This window comes from Gallus gallus, chromosome 5 (assembly GCF_016699485.2).
Source record: "Gallus gallus isolate bGalGal1 chromosome 5, bGalGal1.mat.broiler.GRCg7b, whole genome shotgun sequence".
Lineage (NCBI taxonomy): Eukaryota > Metazoa > Chordata > Aves > Galliformes > Phasianidae > Gallus > Gallus gallus.
The window spans coordinates 2,154,372-2,172,527 of NC_052536.1; the positions used below are offsets into that span (position 1 = coordinate 2,154,372).

General features: G+C 41.0%; 1 protein-coding gene across 16 annotated transcripts in view; it reads left to right on the forward strand.

Moving 5' to 3' along the window:
- Nucleotides 1–18,156, forward strand: part of NAV2 (neuron navigator 2) — a 306,190-nt gene that overhangs the window by 236,327 nt on the left and 51,707 nt on the right. The window contains exon 1 of one of the 16 annotated variants that reach the window (XM_040701521.2): nucleotides 11,571–11,803. The exons of the other annotated variants lie outside the window; for them this stretch is intronic. Within the exon in view, the coding sequence (XP_040557455.1) occupies nucleotides 11,706–11,803 (98 nt within the window). The 5' untranslated portion in view covers nucleotides 11,571–11,705. Of the gene's footprint in view, nucleotides 1–11,570; nucleotides 11,804–18,156 lie in introns of those variants that run through there. 16 annotated transcript variants of the gene reach the window in all.

The window sequence follows — 18,156 nt, forward strand, 5'->3', positions numbered from 1 at the left end:
TCAGAAAGAGGTGCACGCTCTTCCCTCCTCACACAAACCTCATTTACTAATTACAACTGTTTTTTTTTTTTTTGTAAAGAAGGGCATGTCTCAACATTCATATATGTCTCTACACAGCACTTGCTGTTTCACTGACACAGAGTGACTCCTGGAAGCTGGACGGCTCACAAGTGTACATACCTAGTAGCATGGACCATGCTGTGGGAATGCCCATCCCACTGGAGTGACTTTCCAGCTCTGGAGAGTAACTTCCCTGCATTTCTGCATACAGCCGAGATGAGGAAGTGTCAGGGGCAATAGTGCATCATTTTATTTTTGCTCTCTTGGGATTCTGGGCACTACTGCATTTATACTGGGTCATTCCTTGATGTCTCAGTAAGTTCCTTGGTGGCCGGCAAACCATTCTGTATTGCAGGACAGTACCCTTCTTATCTTTGAGTCCTACTCTACTCTTCTCCATTCCTCAGCTTCCTCATGGTTTAGGGATCTTCCAGGAGTATGATAAGGTGACTTTCTGACCTTTTTATGACAGCTAATAGGATTCACAGTGAAGTTGAGGCTCTACAGAACAAGTAAACTTTGCTCCTGCTCTCTCTGAGCAGAGACCTGACATCCTGAGGCTTAGGAATCTCAGTGTTAATGCAGCTACATGAGGTTTAAAGACCCTCTGCTATTCTATAAACAGGCATTAAGTCTTTCATGTGATAGTCCTGTGTTGCTTAGGTGTATACAGTTAAATATAGATTCGGCCAGGATAAGTAAATGCACACTCTACTAGAAAGGCTTTGAGCTATGTTGCATGGTATTATAAGAATGTATGTTATCAGTTTTATTATTATTGTTGCTATTCTCACTAAAAATAAAACATTTAATTTTATTAGCACCAATTGCTGCAATTTGAGACTAATTCATTTGATGCAAGTGCCACTGGAACAATGCAGAGTTAGCACACAGAACCTCAATCTGTACCACATTGCTAGAGGCTGTGTTTATGTATGTCCAGGTATATTTTGTCAATAAGTAGCCAGAGGATCAGTGCTAAACATGAGGAGCCTGATTACTGCCTGAGCAAAGTCCAAGGGCTGAGTTCAGCTCTTCTTAGCTACATGTATATTTTTTGTTACTTAACTGACAAAGGCTCAGCTCAGCAGCTACTGCAGAGTTGCCATGTGCTGCAGTCAGCCCCAAGTAACATTTTTATCTTTCTAATCTAATTTTAGCTTTTAATCTTCTCTGATTATGTTGTTAGTTGAAGTTCATTTTCATATGTATCAACTAATTCATTCGTTTCGGTTTGGGGGGAATGAGCGAACCACCTTGAGTGTTCAAAAAGGTTTTATTCCCACTTTCATGTTCACTGTCAAGATTGATTTATTCCTGTTATGAAAGTTGCAAGTAGAAATGTTCTTCACAACATGACTTAATGCTTTAAACATCTCTTTGAGACTACTGATATTATTTGATACTATCTCATACATAGTTTTGATTCATTAGCATTTTAAAGGTTTCATTTTTATTTTCACAGATGACTGTAGCAAAATGTTTCACTTGGAAAACTAGAAGTGTTTTGTGTGCATAAAGAGCGAGTAGAATACTGTCATTAAATAGCTAGAAATGCTAGACAACTATGTCTGTGGAAAGAGGAGAGAGGGAGAAGGTGAAGGAAAACCAGCAATATAAGCCTCTAGGCAGGAGATATCAGCATCCATTACCACCTGAAGTTCACAGAGGTGTTCATAAAGGAAAGCTTTACTCCATGCTTAGTCTATATTTTCGGGCTGTATGGATTCTGTAGAGAATTCACCCAATTATTTGTGCTTTGAAAGCATTTGTGATCCAAAGGAATCCTGATATGGATTAGGTTGTGACAAGAAATCTGTGTTTATACATACCTAGAGTCTTAAATGTATGCGCAAAAGAAAGGTACAAATTTTGAGAGTCTTAAAGCAACTTTCCAATTTGTATGCATTCTCGTCTTATTAAATGATACCTGTTTCTGATTTCACTGCTATGTTTTAACACTGTTGTTATGAAGGAGATTGTGATTCATGTTGATGCAGTTATACTTATGAAAGTAGAGCACAGGTTGACTTATAACTTGGTTAAGCACAGCTCTATGGGACTGTGGGAAGAAAGCAGAATTTTCATGAGACATTTGCATGTATAGTAGTGAGCTGTACTTATAATAGTACAACAAATTCAAGAGACACGAGAAAAATGCAGAGTAAAGTTATCCAATGACCACTTCTTCTAAAACAGAGCAGTCTTTATCAGTAGTAGTTTATGTTAAGTCTCTGATTGCAATATGAAACACCATTTTACAGCTCAGCCATGCTCTGCTAATGTTCAAATGGGGCAGAGAGATGAGAGGCTGATTAAAATTATTTTTTGTGTTAATATTTTGGGGTAAAACTGAAAATAAGGATTTTTTAAAATTATTTTTTCCCCATAATAAATTCCAGAGAGAGTTGTTACAGAATAGTTGTGCACTGGTAGAGGTTCTAAAGCAAAAAGTCATGTTGGGGTTTTGCTGTGTCTGACTTCAGCAGGAGTCTCAGTTTCCGTCTCCTATATTTGAGTTATTTCTCCAACAATATTTAATTATCTCTGTCTCTGCTGCCAAATTATTTCCTGGAAATGAAATTGTTTCCGCACAAGATACTGAAAGGTGTTAATTGGACTCTTGGCTATTGCAGAGCTATCAGATCACAGAGGTGGGATGGAAAGAATTAAGGTTGAAGTCCTTGAACTCCCACTTCCCCTTGGATGATTTAACTACGAAAATTAGCAAAGGCTTCGAGGGAATAACCTCACTTTTTGAAGACTTGCATTTTTATAAACCAATGGAATATTTGATGATATTTCATCAAAAAGACCCAGTCTTTAAAACGATTATGCAGTTCAGCTACTGTATTAAAGGAGAGAAAGCAAAATGCTACTCAGAAATGGTTGTGCTGCTATTACTAAGACCAGAGTCCATCCTCAGGTTGGCATGGAGCTTGGAAAACTTCAGGTCAAGCATCTCACTTTTGGCAAACAGATAAAAAATTGAAATCATCCCCCCTGGTAATTATTTCATCACTGTAACAGAGCCATCTCTGAAGCAGAGGGTGTAGCCTCAGAGAGAACAAACACGCTGCACAAAGCCCAGGAGGGCTGGGGCTCGGGAAGGAATTACTGGGCAAGGAATGGTTTTGCAATTTTTGCTCTTGCAGAAATGCAATTAGAGGTTATACAGCCTTGCAGAGATCCTGAAGCCTCAGGACTCTCGCAGGGCAGGGAATGGAGCAAGGAAACAGCATCAGTGATGATGGTGGGGGGATGCGGCATGGTAGGAGAGGCGCCACTAAGCTTTGAACTCGATCAGATGCTTGAGGGCAATTAAACGTGGAAGATTTCCTACTTTAAACAAAGGCACAGAAGGGAGTCTCCCTGTTTTCTGTGCTGTTAATCATCAAGAGGAGAGAAGAATGAGTGAACGAAGAAAAAAAGGAGATGGTGCTGTTTAAAAGAAAGATGTTAGACCCCAGCAGGATGCCTGCTTGAGTTGCATCTCAATAAATAATAAGCACTTGTTATGATAATAGACACTATTTTCAATAACATGATTTGCATACAGATTATATGTATGTTAATTACATTGTGCACATAGCCAGTAATGTACACGTTAGGTTTTTTCCTTTGCATTTTCATTTGCAAAATGAGGCGTCACTTTAATGAATATTGCAAAATTATAGAATGTGAGTAGATAATGCATTGAATAATGGCATACTGAACTGGATGCCCACGGAAGATAACCATGCATCAGAAACGTTTGCTGAAGGAACCCAGGATCAGTGTCACCTCTGGCACTGACATCTGTCGTGGTACCTGATTATAATGAAAATAAATGAAACAAAAGTGTGTGTGGATGCCTGATAATGTAGTGTTGCATGATGGTAATTAACCTAGTGTTAGATAATTACTTGGTGCATACTTGTGCAACCTGTGCTGAGTATTATCAGTTGCACAGATCCGAATCAGGAACATCACTGTGCCTTTGGTTGATGGCTTTATACTGCTTTTGTACCAGCTGTGGAAGGGCAAGTGACACCTGGTGCTGTGAAGAGGTACAGGAATGTGGGCAGACAGTACCCGCATGGATGCAAAGTTTTCCAGAATAAATTTAGCCCTTTTAAAAGGTTTGAACACATTGGAATCAGAGCCATGCTTGTGTTAGATTGGTTCTTGGCATCTTCTGTCCATAGCATTTCTGACTCATTAGGAGGCTGGAATTCTGTGAACTCTATTTGAAGTATGGCTCCAGATATGCTTTCTTTTCTTCCCCCAAGATCCCCAAGATCATCCAACCCAACTGCCCACTTAACACCATGCTTCATAATACGGCGTAGCTATGCCTTCTGTACCTGTAGCTACACTGCTTTTCCTGGTGGTACATTGATGGCACAGAGCTCTGTGATCAGCTTATTTCTTACAAAGAAATAAAGAAACCAACCCACAATATCTTGGGAAAATAGAAGAGTGGACATCTGACGTTCCAGACTAAGTATTTAATGTATTTCATAAGGCATCTAGTAGAAATATTTACCTTTTAAGAAACGGTAAGAATATAATTTACAAGTTCTTATCAGATTAATTTTTCGGATATCAGATAGCAGTATCGGGTATCAGATAATCTCTTCCCTATAAAGCACAGATGTTTGGAATTAGTAGTTCAGTTTCAAAAGAAAATAGCTGTTAAATGCAATAGCTCACCACATCAATATTCGGTTGTTATTGCCATTGGTGTTCTCACATCCCGTGGCAACTCATTCTGCATGCCTTATAGTTATCATAGTATCTATTGCAGTGAAAAGGATTTGCTCATCGGGAGAGAAACTAAATGATTTTAATCATTTTTTAGACATGCCACTTGCTCAAGTTCACTCAGTGTAGCCAGCATGTGCTGGGAATGTGGGTTACTTTGAGGCTTACGTTGGTTGCAAGGAGAAGAGAGCTTTCTGTATAAGCGAATAGTTTTGAACAAATATTCAGGCTCCCAACATTACTGCAAACACGTTGGCCTTTTGTTCCGAGCAGCCCTGTGGGCTGAGATTTCCTGCAGTTATGCTCTCCTAACGCTGATATGTTGACTACATGAACCACATGCAGCAATAATCTGTAGGACCATTAGTATCCTCCAGTAAAACTATTGTTTTATCAGTGCTTAGGAAAGGTCAGAAGTTCATGTGAGCAAGTCCTGACTGCAGCATGTTTATGAGATAGTGAAGGGCAAGTTTTCATGCTGCTTACTTAAGAATTTCTTTGAATGAGCAAAAATATGGAATTCTGAGGAGCTGTCTGCGTTACTCACGAAGTCATAGAATGCTGAGCTAGGAAGGCCTTTTGGTTAAAAGTATGCACCAGTTATGGCTGCTGTGTTGTAGATCACAGGTTTCAGTTACGTTTTATTTTATAAAGATGTTCGGAAAACCAACTCAATGGTTTTCTTGGCCAGACATAAGAAAACAATGACAAGGATGAGAAATATCTGCAGATCAATACTATGTTGGTAGCCTATTGTGAATTTGGAAATGGCAAATTAGTCTATTTGACAGGCAGCAGTAGTAAGAACAAGACAAAAGCAATCACATGCACATGGGAAAATGCACATGGGAAACAGTGTTTAAAACAGAGGAAAGATTTTAAAAGATAATCTGGGCAAAAGGCAAGTCTTCTGGCTCACATGTGGTCTTTGAAACTTCTTCATGTGGCGTGGGTAAAGCAGGTCCCTTTGTTTTATTAGAAAAATGCCGATGGACTATCAAAGCAAAGTTAATTTTTGTTGAAGATGGGAGTTTGCATCTTTGTTCTTTGCCCATTACTCTGTTGAAGTGTTTACATGGTTCCAGTGCTTATACACTCAGTAATACAGAGGACTTGCAAACACTAAAAATCAAGCTGTAATGTTACTAGCTTGATTTAATAGTTCCACTTTAATTAAGATAAGTGACTTACTTTTCTAGTGGGATATATTAGCTTTTTAACAGCCACAGCGGCTATAAACAGCTATAAATATTGAGATATATCTAATTAGGAGACCAAAGCAATTAGGCTGGACTAACTATTGATCATAACTGAGCTGGATTTGACTTAAGATGCACATGGCTGACAGCAGTGCTTTCACAGTGCATGTCCTCAGATGGGTAATGTTTGCCGCTGATTAATGTTTTAGTATTTTTGGAAGGGGCAATGTGGGAGGAAGGTAAATCAAGTCATGTTGGAGTTTTCCGTCGTGTAGCTCCTTGGAGGCCTGCTTGTTTGTACAGCACTATGTTAAGAGTAGCTCTGTTGGCACTACACATGGCATGTTCTTCTTGAGTGCATCCTCTCAGGCCCAAGTAGAAATGCAAAGAACTTGTGATTCAAACATTTTTTAGGCTCATTGTAGCTATAGAAACACTTGCACCTAGATTATGCATTTGTATAGCTTCTCGTATATACAGTAATGTTTGTTGGTGAAGACATTATGCTGGAAAGCTCAGAAAGCAAACTGTAAATCATACATGAACATCTGTCACATATCCATCCCAAAGCCTCTTAACAGATCCTTGGGAGGAGAACAATCGTGCCATTTTGTTCATTCTTTTGTTTCATTACATGGGCTGTTTGTGTTTTAAGATAAGATTGTTTTCATTTTATATAGACTGTACTTACAAATAATTTGCTCTGTTACATATATTTTCAACTTGTTTATTTTTCATGTAATTTATTTGCTATATATGGAAAACATTTTAGATACAAAAATATATGCACGTTTGGATTCAGGAAATCCATTGATAACATTAGATGAATTAGTTGCTAAGTCTGCCTTATGCCATCTCCATAACACCTTATCAATGCATTAATCTTATTCCAAGTCATTAATCCTATTCAAATTTGGCTTTTCTGTCTGTGAAGTCTTTTTGAGGCTGAAATCCCTACACTTTTGGTCATGTGAAGTTTTGCATGGATTTGACTTCACATTCAACTGGGACTTTAAAAATGTCAATTCCTGTGCATTGCATGTGTATGTGCTTCTTTACTTTCTTCTCCACAGTACTACCAATGTAAGGAATTTTAACAAAATCCTGAGGTATTCTGTGCTACATATGTTTACTTATTAAAAACATTAAAAATTCCATACAGCACCACCATAGTATAATTGTCTGCTTTCTGGCAATTCTCTAAGATGAGAAGACTCTTACCCTTGCAGAATGTGAAGATGAGTATTTCATAGCATCCTTCTTTCACTGGGATGCAAATACCACACCTCCTTCATTCAGCAGAATGAAAGGAATTGAAAAATGGAGCTTCATTTTTCCAGACCTACTTCTTCCGGCTCCCTGCTCCTTTCAGAAATATAATGAGAAACCACAACTTCACAGCATTAGAGCTGCTGGGGAATATTTGCTACCATTCTTATTGACTATATTGATTCCAGTGTTCCTCTAGAGGTTACTTTGGCACAACACTTAGGTCAATTGTGTTCATCCATAGAATTTTAGCTGTGATTATTTTAAGACATCGTTTTACCCAGTTGTAGTGGAGTCCCTTTCATGGTGAAATGTGACAGATGCTTCATACCACACATTATAAAACAGCTTACAAAGACCATGAAATGCAATGTCTTTACAGTCTATGCTCCTTGCATTACCTTTATAGTCACTGCAGTCATCAAACGCAGACGTTTTATAAGCTCGTAACTGATACATATGTATATATTTCAGCTGATGAGAATAAAAGCATAGAGGAAGTTAAGATATTGCAGGAAAACCTGATTTTCAGACATTTTGGTGTTCTCTTAGGGAGAGCTTGAAATGAAACAAGACTCATGTTGCTTTAGCCTAGAATACAAACCTGTAATCATGGTTTTGGGCTTTTTAAAATAAAAATCAAATCACAGATTTCTTTGATAGGTTTTTTTTTTTTTTTTTTTTTCCTTCTCTGCGTACAGTTTTAGCTCCGTTCAGGGTTTGCACATGGTTCTTCCTTACGTTAACGGAAAGAGCACACAACTGGGGAGAAAATGAACAAGCAATTGGAGGTGCAATGATTTTATTACGCTGAGTATTAGGACACTTTGCAGTCTTCTCTAAGCAGCTGTTCTTTAGATAAATTAATACCTGGGGTCTCTTTACTTCTCTCAAACTTTAACTACCATAAAAGAAGTTAATGTAAAGCTGTTCACAGCTTATCTCACCCGATTGCTATGCAGGAGTTCTAACACAAACGCTTTTATAAACTGCAGCCATAACGCACTAATCTTCTGAACTTCCTGACCCATAAAACTATGATTATTACTACATGTAAAATTCATCTGGAAATACCCCTCTGTATTTAGTGTTATAGGTATTATGTTGCAAAATCCCTCCTCCTTTGCAGCGGAAGGGCTGCCAGGAAAAGGAAGACAATGGGGCTGTAGATTAGTGTATAGAGAGCAACACTGTACCTTAATCTTGTGATTTTGTTTTTACTTGTAGCTGTTGATTTAAAAGATGGGATGTTCTGATTCTTTTCTTTCCCTAGCTTGCTGCTTCAGATTTCATCATTTTTGGGGTTAGACCATTTCTTGCTGCCTTTACCCACTAGTTTGAGTCAGGTGCTAATTTTCTATACAACTCTCTAAGCAGATAATTAAGAAACGCCATATTTGGGGAGAGATTTTTGGTGAAGACAGGAAGGATGTTGGAGGTTAGAAGAAAGCCTTTCTATTCCAGTTGTGACTCTTTTAAGTACCTGTGATATCTAAGAGTTATTTCTAGTAACTGCTCCATGATTATAGTAATGAATGAGGGGCAGTTCAAGAGATTTGTTAGAAAGGGTACCTTGAGTGCAGTTAAACTCGGCAGAGGTGAGTCTATAAGTAAATTTGCCCTCGCTTTTATTGTGGATAATAAATACTTTTGTTTTAAAAAGCTATGTGACTCCTGTCTGATCTTCTACAAAGCTAGTGACATCTGCAGCTTTGCATGTAGGCACATACGCACTGTGAAGGGGATGGGATGACTGCACTGCAAGATGCAAACGTACCAAAAAGCAGAAGGGTCAAAAGCAGAAGGTATCTTTCATTCACCACTAGACTAACTTAATATAGATAATAGTCCAGCTGCAAAAAGATACTAAATGAGAGACCTTTTTCATTTTAAAACACAAACATTTGTGTTAAATGATGCTTTTCTGAAGCCACTTTTATTGTTAGTATTGTTCCAAATTGCAAGTTGTCACATCCACCAGCCTCTAAATTATCAGTTGTCTTTGTTGCTATAGTAACATCATGGCCACTAAAATATAGACTCCGGAATAGAAAAGCAAGCTCAGACTGCAACTCATTTATTTGAAGGTTTTGGCAGAAGAATTTCTGCGCAAAATCTTTATTTTATAACCTTCGAATACTTGCATTTTAACTCTTTCAACCAAAAGTACAGCATTATGCTAAAACACGCCTCTTATTTAAGATAAGATACCCAAGCTGGACCCAGTTAATAAGTGTATTGGTGTGGTTGACTTCTGCTGATTCTTTCCCTCTCTTCTCTTTGGCTTCCGGCTGAATGATTGATGGTTTTCTTGAGGTGAGGCTAGGATTGCAGCCTGATGTTGTCATCGCTGCCCATCCCCTTTTCATGACACACTTGCTTACCAGTGGCCTGGACAATGGCAACCTACCCTGGCTGGATTAGTAGTGTAGCTTCTTACTTACTGAACAAGTCCTTCTGTAATAATGGGGATGGACATGCATTTCCCTTATGACTGGATGTTAGTGCATTAGTCAATTTTAGTAACTGTAGACTTCAGCAAGAGTCAAGTTCTTTGTATTCCTCTTCACACATCCACATTTGATGTTTCTCTCACCAGCACCCTTCTGCTCACTGTGATGTTGAACCTTGATTCTCCATCCAGCCTTGAGCTCCTGGCCTCTTCTACTTCAAGTTCCAGTGCTGCCTTCCATTCTCAACTAGGCATAGCTATCCAACACCACTGTGTTTTGTATCACTGACATTACTATCACCATTCCCCCCTTCTGTTTATAGTATTTTCCTTTGGGGAAATTGGGGGGGGGGGGGGTACTTTTGGGGGATATTTCCTGTTCTGTGTCTGAAGGTGCTACCCCCTGCTCTGAGCCAATTAGCATGCTGGAGACCCAATGAATGGTGAGTCTACATGGGTTGTAGGCAACCAGCTGTCCAGTTCTCACTGTCTCACAGGTTTTCTGATGTTTGTATGCTACATTTCTGCAGCATAAGGGTAATTTGTGCCTCTAAGTTCTGCTTCCCACAGTAAATTGCCCCCAGAGAAGGGCAACAAAGCTTGTGAAGGGCTTGGAGAATATGACCTAAGGGGAGTGACTAAAGCAACTGGGGCTCTTTAGTCCAGGGAAGAGGAGGCTGAGGGCAGACCTTATTGTTCTCTTCAAATACTTGAAAGGTGATTGCAGCAAAAGTGGGGTTGGTCTCTTCTCACCGGTGACAGGACCAGGGGAAATGGCCTCAAGTTGCATCAGGGGAGGTTTAGGTTGGATATCAGGAAAAACTTCCTTACAGAAAGGGTTGTTAAGCACTGGAATAGGCTCCCCAGGGAGGTGGTTGAGTCACCATCCCTGAATATGTTTAAGAACTGTTTGGATGTGGTGCTCAAGGACATGATTTAGCAGATGGTCTGTAGAGTAAGGATAGTATGGTTAGGTTGGGTAGGGTAGTATGGTTGGTAATCCAACCTGAGCAATTCTATGATTCTATGATTCTAAATAGAGCTGGCATAGTTTCACATATTAGAAAAAAAAATCCCACATATACAGCAAAACGCAGAGATACAGGAAGAATACTGCCAGGGAGCATTTTTATTGGGCTAAAATAAGAGTTCTGTGTACTCAAAATGGTATATTTTTATTAATCAAATATGTATAAATACCCATCTTTATTCTACTTGAATTAAAGGAAAGTGGCAGGTCCCTTGCTTTACATCTGTGAACAAGGATTAGTATATTTAATCCCTGAACAGAGAAATCTTACATATCTTGTCCCAGTTTCTTTATTGAGAAATAAAGATATCAAGGTCTTTACCAGCAGATCTGTATTGGAAATGTGTAACATTTTGAAATATGTGTAACATTTGTATTTTACCAGTATTCCAAATATTTGATGTTAAAACATTTGAAGTATGTCATCTGGTTTTATGCTGCTGCATTCTCATAAAGCAAATAATAGTTATTTTAGCGGTCACGTTGTTGACTCGGTCCGTGAGACTATAAAAACAGACTAGGAAATACACTTTTACAGACTGTAGGCTTTGAGCTGAGATCAAATACTGTCATTTAGTACCTTCAAGTACGGGATTGCTGACATGGGCTTTTACTTCATACGTTACGGTATGTGATCTGGAGGCACCCAGTCTGCCTATTTTACTGCCATCAGGTTACAGCTTTTCACAGATGACCTAGTACCAGTGGAAAGCCTTGACCTCTCACTTTTCCAGCACTTCAGAGGTTAATTTTGTTGAGGGATCAGATTTCTTTCTAGAGGAAGTTTCTGATGATCACCTTCTAGCTAGGCTTTACTTGCCAGTGTCTTTCAGATCTGCTGGATGCTGAGTGCTGTTGAAAAACAGCCTTCCTCCAAATTTGCAGAGCCTCTGCCTAGATAGTCAAGTTACAAGCTGTTTCATTTTGTGGAGTGTTAGATGGTAGCCTAATGAAGGTATCAACCTGTAAAGTAAACCTAAGCCCCTTTCCTGGGATTCTTCTTGGGCAGCAAGGTGGAGAAGTGCTTTGGCCAAGGAATATTGCAAGGTAAGACAGTTTCTGCACTTTGAAAGCATTGTATGTGTTGTGTTACACCTCTGTGCGAGTAGGACTAGCATTTAAATTCTGGCAGCAATGGAAACGTGTTAGAGGACACAGTAAATGCGGGAAGTTTTCTCCCTGCGTTCTGTATTTCATCGGGCTTGCCGAATACACGAAGTCAGTGTATTTTATTTTATTACAAGTATTTTGATGAAATAATCAGAAAGCCCATATGTGAGAACTGACAGCTTCTGCTGTGTTTGGTTTTTTTTCTGGCTTTACTCCGGGATTCTCTGAGTTTTATTGACTATTTAATAGGTTGCAGTCTAACTGGTTGTCTTTCCATGTCACAGTTTTAGTCGCAGGAAACTATAGGGCTTTGTTATATTGTAACACTCCTTTGCTCTCTGAGCGAAAGAAAGATCTCTCTGCAAGAGTGAGACAAAGGCGTGAGTGAGGCTGTTTCTGGCCATTACCGCAGCACAGGCTGCACTTGCGTTTCAGGACAGACTGTGCAGCTCTCACTCCTGTGCAAATTTGTGTTGGCTTCCTGATGAACTCTTTGTCTCTGAAGGTTATTACATCTTTTTCTTCTTTGCAGTTTCTTTCAAATAAACTTAATTTTAAAGCCTGCCGTAAGTGAGTGTGTTGCAGGTCTGTTCTAAGAAGGACAGATACTGTCTTTCTGTTTTCCTGATGGGAGAGTGGCAGTGAGTGCCTGCAGTCCTGGTGCCGTGGCTGCCAGCAATGCTGCAGGCGGCATTTGTTCCCTCTGCTCATGTTTCTGCCTTGGTTCACTCATGTAGAAACTTCGAGGTGTGTTCTGAGTAACGAAGTGCTTCAGCAGTGACGGCAGATTGTTCTCAAGTCTTCAGCTGATCATTCTGTGCTGCGTGTTCCTACGATTACCATGTGCTGACCTTACAGGAGATGCATTTACGTTACAGCTGGAACACGGGCAGGAGGAATTACACGCAGACTGGGGAGCGACGCAGCCATCTCCTGCCTCTGCCATGTGGGTGCCAGGGCTGCAGGCAGGTAGCCTGGCCCAGGGTATGCGGCTGCAGGGCTTAGGGCAGGCTGGGCTGCTCTGAGGGCTGCTCGCTGCAAGGAATTGACATGCCTGCTGCATGCTTTTGTTTCCACGCTATCCTTCGTTCCTTTCCTTCCCCTGTTCAGTTACGTCAGTGCTCTAAGAATTTAACTAATCTCTCCTTTTTCTTCGTTGTGTTCCAGCCCGTTTTTATTTTGTTTTGGAGCTATGAGTCTTTCCTTTGTTTCCTAAAGCAGGCTGCCAGGTAACAGGAGCTGCTTGTGACCTGCTCAGCTCTCACCCGCTGCATTCAGTTCTGGAGGAGCATTCAGATGGCAGACCTGTGTCAGAAAGCCCGTTGGTGTTTTCAGTCAGTGCCTTCTTGGGGCTGTGACTTAAAGAGTGCCTTTGTGCTGGAAGGGGACCGATCTCCCAGATATCAGCTCTGGGCGCTGGGCCTCATCCCTGTGGCCCCAGAGAGCTTTGGCCGGGGCCAAAGGGAGAGAAGAGCATGCTGCAGCTGTGAGCTGCATCTGTGTGTCCCTCTGGTGCTTGGCTGTGGACTCCTGGCTCTGCTGCTGGAGAGCGGAGCACGGAGAGCTGAGCCGAGTCCTCAGATGAATCATAGGGTCATCATAGAATCCTTGAGGTTGGAACAGACTGCTAAGGTCATCTCAGCTGGCCGTCTACCCAGCAGCTTTGACTTGACCACTGGGGAGTCACCGGCTCATTGCTGGGCTGTATGCTTCACAGTGATATTTTCTTCTGGGACTGGTCATGCCTACAAAGCACAGGAACGCTTCGGATGGGGCAGTCCAAGAGGAAAGACATTGCAAATACAGTTTCGAGCCCAGGAAACAAGGGTCTGTAGCTGCTTACAGTGTTTGAGTTGGATTCTTCAGAGCAAGCTGGGACGTACTGTTCATCCAGCATTTGGGTCAAAGGCTCTGATTTATCACCTCACCCCGAGGCTGCGTAGTGCCATAGGGACAATTGTTCTGAACAATCGCCAGAAAACAAGTTCCACCAGCCAGGCGTTTTGCAATTTAATGCAGTCCTGGGACTGCTCTGTTTAGCGGCTGTAGATAGCGAGTAACTGAAGTGTCTTGGAGCAAAAGAGATTGTCATTGGAATTTGTGCTACATGGCAAGAGAGTATTAGTTTCAGTAGAAAGTCACATTGTTTCACGAAGTTTTGGAGTATGTCAACTGGTGAATATACTGAGATTAGACGGGTTTAGCAGCCCCTATGTGTGCACACTTAGCTGTGTTCGCTTGAAGTTTGGCAATGGTTTGTCAAGATTTAAGGGCAAAATAAAATTTAGTGTTATTTTTTAAAGGGTTATTCGCACTGATATAAAAAAATTAAGCAAAAAGAACATGCAGATTTCTAGCTTCTACTACTCTTTTCTTCCCTAATTTTTTGGACCCAAATTGATACTTTTCTGTTGATAATTAGTCTCTTTTACAATTAGGTATTTAAATGTAAATTCTGAAATGTTATCTTAGATGAATGCTAAACACAGCTTGACAACACTGTGCTTCAGCTTGGCTGCAGTGTAAACCAAATGGTCACTGAACAGCTCACAGCACACCTCCAGGAGGTTAACTGGGTGCCAGAAATGCTGTGTAGGGATTGGAATCTGCTCCAGAAAAGACAGGTGGAATTGATCTGTATTTGTTTTCCCCTTCCCCTGTTTTACTTTTCAGTTTGGATGGTCTCACTTTTCAGCGTGTTTCAAGATAAGAGTGCTGTCCCTGAGCACCACCGTTGGTTAGAAACAGAACGTTTTGTTTCAAAATGCATATGAAGACATAATAAAAGAGAGTAACAAAGACTGGGAGATGGTGGACGATTAATAACCCTGTGAAATATATTAATTGAATTTGCTGTTTTTGAAGTAGATTGCTGTACATTCTTCTGCAAACAGTTATTTGTCACCTTTTATAACAATCTGAGAGGAGAACCACGGAAGGGGCTGCATATGGCTTTTGGATTTCTGACACAGTGATGTCAGTATTATAGGAAATCCCAGAAGAAAACAGTGGAAACTGCAGTATTTAGTCTCTCACTTTATAGCACAATTACGTTTTTCTGGCTTTTTAATTTTTCCTTTTAGTTCTTCGAAGACACTGCAAAGTTTCCATCATTTTACACCTTGATCTTATTTTTTTTGTTCTCCTATCAACTAATAAATAGTTAAATTTTTAGGTAGATGAGGATAATTACCATGTTTCCAGTTGAAATATTGTAGAGCCCCAAGGCCCTGTCTTTGACAAATGTATTTTTCAGCAGCTCATTGTAATTTTGGTTTTGAATGAAGAGCCAGCAATGTTAGAATCCACACCCATCCGCAGCAAAGGGTGGATTTCCAGCCTTTAACAATAGCTTTACTGAGTTGTGTTTTAATGACGTTTTTCTTTGGACTTGCAAACTGCAAATGTTTCTGCAGTGAGGGATATGTCCTGAGGACTGCAGGGTGGCTTCGGACAGTTTCATGTGCCCTCCAAGCTGACAAAAGAAGACCCAATTCTGTGGATGATGATTATGCAAGATGGGAAAGTGCTGATAGACTGTAGAAAAACACAGGTCTGAGCCTAACCACATTGCAAACCTGTTTGAAAAAGCAGCTTGGAGTAGTTGACCTAGTGCTTTATGTGGGCGATCCATATTAGCAAAGATGTTAGTCACCTTAGGGTGAGCAGCCGGGAATGGGGAGGGGAGGGGAGGGAAGGGTGAGTTGCAGGGTCCCACTCCCTCTGATCAGGGGTGCTGCTGGGCTTGCATGGAGCAGGAGACCGCTTGGCGTGCTTTGAGTAACTAACTGATAACATGAAAGCCCACTTCTACTGCAAAAAAAAGAGACAGCATGAGGAGGAAGAGGCTCTACCTTCCATAGGAAGGCAGAAGTGCTAGCATTAGGCTGTGATGGTAAACTTCCCCACCCAGTCTTTAGCACTGGTTAAAGCTTTGCTGCGCCCTTGCCTTCATCTCATCTGTGAAAATATGTCTTTACTAGCTGTTTGACATCATTTGCTTCAGCTGTTTTCAGTAGTGGGAATAGTTTTTAAGAGAGTGGTTGAATGATTTCCCTGTATAATACACTTAGAAGATTTTATGTAGTTTTCAGTAATCAAAGTAAAGTTTCAGGTAACTGATCAAATAAAGAAAGGAAAGCCCAAACATTCCGGCTTCAGGTCATGGTTGAGTAGATTTTTGCTGACATGTGCCATTATTAATTGCACCAGCTAAATTACAAAGATGTTATCACGGCTCTGGGAGCCAAGCGTACTGTAATTACAAGGGCTGTTGGGTTCCCCATTCTGCATCCTTTCTTTTGGCTTTAACCATCAAGGCTCCAACTCAGAAGTGAACAAATTTATGCAGAGCCCTCGGAGTTGTTGTGAGAACAGTGTGCAATGGAGATGCATCCATCTGGTGACAGATGCGGTGTCCTGCACCGTTGTGCGTTGCACCAAACAGAGCGGTGCACTTATTGGGGTGAAGAGCTTGTAATGTAACAGTATCTTGCCTATGGGTGGTGGATGCTTGGCTTCTCAGAACAGTTATCGGCATCAGTATTGCTTCTTGGTGTGATCAGCATGCCTGCAAGAGCCTTACTGCTTATCTTCCAGCCTCCTTTTTAAACCTAGCAATAGATAGCACCCTTGAAAATGCAAACTTTGAGTGGCCATAGCATCCATCAGCACATGAAAGATGTAAAGCCCAGGATCTATTTTAAGGGGAAGCCACAGCAATCAGTGCATTCAGATGCGTGCCTCCACCTTTGCCATTCAGCATGTCCCAGTTCAAAAGGGCACATACATATTTCCATAATGCCCGAGACTGCCCAACTGAAGTCGATGGGACTGGCTGATAGCAGTAAAACTGCTTGCAATTGAGATGAGATGTGTTTTTTAGACACTGATGAACTGGGGCCTGTGATGGCTTACCAGTGGTGAATGCTAAGCTATGCAACATTTCTGTTCATTATGAAGATAAAGAATTCCCCCCCCCTCCCCCCATTTGGAAGAGTAACTTGCAATATCTGAAATGCATATTGGGTAGCTTTTTAGGAATGAGAACCGAATGCCATCGTGCTGGCAGACGAGGAATTGAAGCAGCTCAATGTTACAGGTTGTGATGTCTAATATCAGTTATAGGGTCTGTTTCTAAAAATTGAAAGCTGTCACGTAGAAGCTGGCTGACTGGTTTGGCCAGCTGCAAGGAATCTAAAGTTGTGTTATGAACTTCCTTTTAGCTTCTACCTGTGTTTTCTATTAGATCAGCGTCCTCTTCAAAAATGTATAGGGAAAGGCAAATCTAGAAAAAGATTGTAGCCATCCTTGGAAACATAGCTTCACCACTGATAGAGACCAGTGGGGCTGATGGAATGCTTGGTGGTGCTGAGCCCTGGCAGGCACCAGTCCCTCACTGTCCCTGTCCTGCTGCAGGGTACAGTTTGGGCCAGCAATGCAAGGGTTCCCCAGGGCAACATCAGTCAGGCTGTTTAAATGTTGATGTGAGCAGGCAAGCTGGCTGCATCTGAGATGATGCAGGAAAAATTCCCACAAATGACTCTGCTGGCAGGTTGGTGAGGACCATTACTTGAAACAAAGCAGTAGGGAAAAGCAGCTGCAAGCAGTAACCATTTCTGCAGGCACACAGTGAGTTTCCCTATTGCTGCTGATGTTCCATGCAAGATGTGCTGCTGGTAGAGCTGTGCAAATTCCCTGAATTTCCTGAAAAATCTATAACATCTGTATTTATGAGTTTCCAGCCATAGTTTGCTGTTGTGTCTTGTCTTAGTTTCAGCTAGGACTGAGTTGTTTTTCTTCATCCTGTCTGGTATGATGCTCTGTTTTGGTTTGAGGAGAAAAACAATGTTGATAACACACCAATGTTTCTGGGTGTTACTGCGCAGCGCTGTACAGAGCCAAGGCCATTTCAGTTTTCTGAGCTTCTCCTCTTGTCCTGCCAGCGAGGGGCTGGGGGGCACAAGGAGCTGGGAGTAGCCAAAGGGATATTCTGTACCACATGGCATCATGCAGAAGGAAAGTTTGAAAAAGGAGGAGTTCATTGGGTGGTCTTCTGCTGCTCAGGGACTGGCTGGGTATTGGGCTTGCAGGTAATGTGTTGTACAGATCAGGAGGGTTATGTGCTGTCTGGACAATGGTATTATTTCAAACTTTCAGTTGGTAGCAACTGCCTATTTTATAAACATTTCTGATACCACTGATGCTGTGAGTTGTAGATCTAGGTTGCATTCGCAACATCCAAGTACAAAAGACTTCTTTGAGATGCTTGTGTTTGCATTCCATCTCTA